We start from the raw sequence: 5,645 nt of genomic DNA on the forward strand, positions 1-5,645 counted from the left end.
GGATCCATCACAGGGGTCCTGGATCCATCACGGGGGGTCCTGGATCCATCACGGGGGGTCCTGGATCCATCCAGGGGGAAATGATCCATCACAGGGGTCCTGGATCCATCCAGGGGGTCCTGGATCCATCACAGGGGTCCTGGATCCATCCAGGGGGTCCTGGATCCATCACAGGGGTCCTGGATCCATCACGGGGAGTCCTGGATCTGTCACAGGGGTCCTGGATCCGTCACAGGGGGTCCTGGATCCGTCACAGGGGGTTCTGGATCTGTCACAGGGGGTCCTGGATCCGTGGCAGGGAGGGCTGAGCCCAAATTTCCCGTGTCCCCCAGGCGCAGAGCCGCGCGCTCGGCGGCCGCCGACTCGTCGTCGCTGCAGGACGAGCAGCTGAGCTCGACGGACGAGGAGTTCGACAGCGCCTACGGCCCCTCCTCCATCGCCTCCCTGCTCAACGAGCCCAACCTCCAGACCAGCTCCTGCTGACACAGGGATGGGGCCAATCCCCCCCTTCGGATCAGCCGTGGATGATGATGATGATGATGAGGATGACGATGATGCTGCTCAAGGAAAAAAAAACTCTTGCGAGGACATGAAGGAAGAAGGAGGGGTGGGAACCTCCAAGAACCCCCCGGGAACCCCTTGGGGGACCTCTTGGGGACCCCCCCGGACACTCTTTGTCTTCAGACGGGTCTCAGGGTGTGTTTTGGGGCCGGGGGGGGGACCTGCCGGTGTCCCCTGAGTGTCCCCTGGGTGTCCCCTGGGTGAGGGACCCTCAGGCCACCCCCGCTGTCCCCTCGGTGCCCACCGCGGCCACGGGGGGGGGTTCAGGGTCCCGTGGGGGTGTCCGGGGACCCCCCCCGGTTTATTTTTCTATGCAGCCCCTCCCTGTGCTGTTTGTTTTAAATAAACCCTCCCATTTCAGCGCCGGGGGAACCGTCGCGTGTTCCGCTGCTGCTGCCTCTGGCCCGGAGATAAACCCTCGTTATCGCTAATTAACGAGCGAGCGCGGGAGCCCTGCCAGTCGCTAATTAGCGGCTGATTGGCAGGTTCTTCCCGCGGTTCCCCTCGAGCGGGGCCGAGCTGGCTCCGTCCCCGAGTTTTTTTTTGGGGGGGTGACCCCACCCCACCAAACCCGGCGTTGCCGCCTCGGTTTCCCCTTCCCAAAAATCCCGGCGCTGTTCCCCCGGGATGCCGCCGGCGGGGGAGGGCACGGGGCCCCCCCCCCCCCCCCTCCCCAGCGCCGGCCGTGTCACCGCGTCCCCCCCCCCTCACCCCACACCCGCCCCAGGGCCGTGCCCGCTGCGGTTCTTTCCCCCGGGACTGGCACGACCGGTCCTTGCCCTCGGCTCCTCCCGGTCCTGCCCCTCGGCTCCTCCCGGGCCACGCGCGGCGGGGACGGGGTCACCCGCGGGCCACACCCTGTGCCTCGGGGTCCCCCCGTGCCTCAGTTTCCCCCCCTGGGCACCGCAGAGCTCTGGGGGGGGCTCAGGGGGGTGCCCGCGGTGCCAACTTTGAGGGAGCCACATCCTCCATCCCACAGGGAATCCATCCTCAATCCTGATGCCCAAACCCCTCCAGGGCAGCCCACGGTGTCCCCAGTGGCTGCTCTGTCCCCCCTGTGCCTCAGTTTTCCCCCCCTGGGCACTGCAGAGCTCTGGGTGTCTCAGGGGAATGCCCGTGGTGCCAACTCCCACCGTGGCCCTGATTTTGAGGAAGCCACATCCTCCATCCCGCAGGGAATCCATCCTCAATCCTGATGCCCAAACCCCTCCAGGGCAGCCCACGGTGTCCCCAGTGGCTGCTCGGCCCCCCTTGTGCCTCGGGGTCCCCCCACGGATGCTGCAAAGCTCTGGGGGGGGCTCAGGGGGGTGCCCGCGGTGCCAACTCCCACCGTGGGGTTTGCCAGGCCCCGACTTCGAGGGAGCCACATCCTCCACCCCACAGGGAATCCATCCCGCTTCCCAAACCCTTCCAGATCAGTCCCCGGTGTCCCCCCCGTGCCTCAGTGTCCCCCGTGGGCACCGCAGAGCTCTGGGGGGCTCCGTGGTGCCCGCAGGGAGGAGGTGGCACAGTTTTAACCCTCCCAGGGGCTGGAATTTGCCAAGTTCTGGAATTTTACCGGCCCCGAGGGAGCCACATCCTCCATCCCGCAGGGAATCCCGCTTCCCCAAACCCCGCCGGGCCCGGGGCCGCGGTTGTCCCCGGCGTGTCCCGGCCCCCGGGGGGGACCCGGAGCGTAGCCCCGGTGACCGCACGGGGCTGGAACGGGGCCGGAACGTGCCCCGAGCCCGGGGCGGGCTGAGCTCATCCCGCGGGAATGCGGCAATTCATTAGGGACGGGGTGACACTCCCGGGCCACCCGCGGCAATTAGGGACGAGGGGACACTCCCGGGGACACACGGGCGGGAGGACAGACACGGGCGGGGACACCGGGATGTGGCCCCTGGGTGCGGGGGGGCCGGCCCCTGGCACGATTTGGGGCACCTTGGCACGGCTCGGCGCGGTTTGGCACGGCGTTGGCGTCACCACGGCTCGGTTTGGTGAGGCTGGACACGGGGGCGGGGGGTGGAGGGGCTCGGGGTGGGTTGGCACAAGCTTTGGCACGGCTTTGGCACGGCCGGGTTGGGCTTGGCACGGCTTTGGCACGACCGGGTGTGTCTGAGGGTGGCTTGGCAGAGCTTGGCACGGCTTTGGCACAGCCGGGCATGGCTTTGACGTGGCTCAGTGTGGATTTGACACATCTTGTTTGGCTTGGCACGGCTTTGGCACAGCCGGGCACAGCTTTGACGTGGCTCAGTATGGCTTTGGCACGTCTGGGTTGGGCTTGGCACGGCTTTGGCACGGCCCAGCACAGCTCTGCCATGGCTTTGGAATGGCTGGCACATCGCTGGCACGGCCGGGCACGGCTTTGGAAGGGCTGGACAGGGCTTTGGCACAGCTTTGACGCGGCTCGGGATGAATTTGGCACGCCTGGGCCCGGCCAAACGTGGCTTTGGCACGGCCGGGTTTGGCCGATCAGCACGTGGCAGAGCTCGGCACGGCTTTGGCACAGGTGGACACAGTGTTGGCACGGCTTGGGCACGGCTTTGGCGCAGTTTTGGCTCGGTTTTAGCCCGTTTTTGGCACCGTTTCCGCGCGGCTTTCGGCGCGCCCGGACCCGCCTTTCTCACCTGGGGATGCCACGGGCGTGGCCACCCCGGGGTGGGCGTGGCCACCTCACAGGCGGGTACCTGTGCTGGGCGTGGCCCTGGGGGCGTGGCCCCGTGGGTGGGCGTGTCCCCCGTAGCTGGGCGTGTCCCCGTATAGGCGGGCGGGCGGTGGGTCGCGCCCGGGCAGATCTCGGCGGGGCCATGAACGGGCTGAAGGGTTGGTGCGCGGTGCTGGACGTGCGGCCCCAAGGCGAGAGCCCGGTGAGGAGACCCCCCCGGACCCCCTCCCCGTGCCCCTCGATGTCCCGCGACCCCTCCCGGGACCCCTCGGTGGGGAGGGGGATGCGCCCCCCCCACCCCGGGGAGCGCTGCTCGATGCTCCCCCCGAGCCCCGCCGAGATTTGGGGGTTCTGGGGGGTCCCCGGGGGGCTTCGGGGGGTCCTCGAGGGGCTTTGCGGCCTCGCCTTCCCCCGGGGGGGTGATCGGGGTCGCGCCCACCACCCCCCCGGGCGACCCCCGAGGGACCCCCCGGCGTCCGCGCTGGGGTCCCGCCGTCCCCCGCAGATCCCGGGAAAGCGCTTCCCGAGGGATCCCGGGAATTCCGGCCGGCACATGGTGCCGCGGAGCCATCGGGCCGCCCCCAAAAAAACCTGGGTTTGGGGGGTATCGCGCCCCTCGAGCCCCTCCCGGAAAGGAAAGAGGGATTGGGGGGCGATGGGAAAAACGGGCAGCGGCTCCTTCCCCCCCTGGAATTTTGAGCGAATCGTCCCGATTTTTTTTCTCTTCCTCGTCTCCCTCGGGTTTTTCCCCGGCGCCGTCCGCGGCCGGGACGGGCCCTGGGTGGGGCTGGCGGCGCCCCAAAAAACCGGCCCCGCGCCGTCCTGGCGCCCCGGATTCCCGGGAATGGGGCGAAGCCGGCGGCGGTGCCCGGGAGAGCCCGGCTGGGCTCGAGGATTTTTGGGGGGGACCTTTTGGGATCTCCCTCCCCCCCAAAAAAAAAAGAGAGTCGGGCCGCCTTTTTTTCAACCCCTGTGCCGGTGACTCAGCTCTGAGTCTCCTCCAGGAGAGTCTCCTAATTCCCGGCAGCTTTTCCAGCCTTATAAGGAGCGATCGCGGCGTTTGGGCTCGTCGGTTAATGGGGTTGGGGCAGATAAAGCGGCTCCAGCGCCGGCGATCCCCAAAAATTCCGGCTGCTGATCCTCGGGAGATATTTTTCCCCCCTCCCATGGCTCAGGTCAGGCCTGTTCCGGGCGGGACAGACAGACGGACGGACCTTCCCGAGGGTTGCAAAACATCGGGATCGCCTCGGATGTGGTTGGGATTCGTGTGGTTCCCTCTTCCCTGGTTCTTTTCCCTCCAGAATGGGTCGGACGGTGCGAAATGGGCCGAAATGTTTTAAAATCGGCTTCGGAATTCCTGAAATCCCCTCCCGGTCGTCCTGGTTCCCGCGGGATTTGGCTCTCGGGGGTGTTTGGACCCACCGGGATTTTTGGGAATGTCTCCTCCGAGGGTGCTGGGCATGAAATTCCTGCCAAAACCCCTCTAGTTGCCGGAGCTTCCCTGCGGCCAAACTCTTCCCATCCCAGTTAATTCCCAAGGAAAAGCCGTAAACACACACATTCCAGGCTGGAATAACTCCTGGGATGCACAGCTGGGGGGGGGGTTAAAGAAGGATTTTCTGTCCAAGGTGGGTTTTTTCCCGAGCTTGGGGCGCTCCCGTTGTCTTCCCAGCCCGTTGGAAAAGCCTCCTGCTTCCCTGGAAAATAATGGAGGATGGAAAAGCCTCCTGCTTCCCTGGAAAATAATGGAGGATGGAAAAGCCTCCTGCTTCCCTGGAAAATAATGGAGGAGGCCCCAAATCCCCCTCTCCCCTCAGCTCCAGGGCTGGAAGCGGGAGGTGGGTGTTGGATTTAAGGGACAGGAGCAGGGCAGGGAGTCCCCGTGGATCCGATCCCGGTGGGATTTGGGATCTGGAGGAGCCACCCCGGCCAGGAGCCACTAAAACTTCGGGAAAGCCCCCAAAATTCCCAAATTAAGCGTCTCTGCTCCTCTCCTCCATCCTTCCTCGCCGGATCCGGGGCAGGAAGGGGTTGGATCCATCCTGCACCTGCCTCAGCTTCCCGAAAAAAACATTCCCTGCCCAAAAAAACCTGGATTTCATCCCTGGTGGTCCAGAGAGTCTTCCTAAAACAGGGAGCTGGGATTTGCATGGGCCGGTTTCCTGCTGGGCGAGATTTGGAAGTGCCAGCGCTGGTTTAGCGCTGGTTTAGCGCTGGTTTAGCGCTGGTTTAGCGCTGGTTTAGTGCTTGTTATAGTGCTGGTTTAGTGCTTGTTATAGCACTGGTTTAGCGCTGGTTTAGCGCTGGTTTAGTGCTGATTTAGTGCTGGTTTAGTGCTGATTTAGTGCTGATTTAGTGCTGGTTTAACACTGGTTTAGTGCTGGTTTAGTGCTGGTTTAGCGCTGGTTTAGCGCTGGTTTAGCGCTGGTTTAGCGCT

At 65.1% G+C, this 5,645-nt stretch overlaps 2 protein-coding genes across 2 annotated transcripts in view; both read left to right on the forward strand.

Annotated features, from left to right (window-relative positions):
- The window catches only part of LOC113978428 (cingulin-like), a gene marked incomplete at its 5' end in the record, with an annotated part of 1,456 nt that extends 947 nt beyond the window's left edge, over nt 1–509 (forward strand). The window contains one exon of the mRNA XM_027705362.1: nt 333–509. Within this exon, the coding sequence (XP_027561163.1) occupies nt 333–483 (151 nt within the window). The remainder of the gene's footprint in view (nt 1–332) is intronic.
- Nucleotides 491–5,645, forward strand: part of TUFT1 (tuftelin 1) — a 20,895-nt gene continuing 15,740 nt past the window's right edge. The window contains exons 1-2 of the mRNA XM_027705366.1: nt 491–696; nt 3,287–3,410. Of these exons, the coding sequence (XP_027561167.1) occupies nt 491–696; nt 3,287–3,410 (330 nt within the window). The remainder of the gene's footprint in view (nt 697–3,286; nt 3,411–5,645) is intronic.

This window comes from Neopelma chrysocephalum, unplaced genomic scaffold (genome assembly GCF_003984885.1).
Source record: "Neopelma chrysocephalum unplaced genomic scaffold, ASM398488v2 Primary Assembly neopelma1_325, whole genome shotgun sequence".
Lineage (NCBI taxonomy): Eukaryota > Metazoa > Chordata > Aves > Passeriformes > Pipridae > Neopelma > Neopelma chrysocephalum.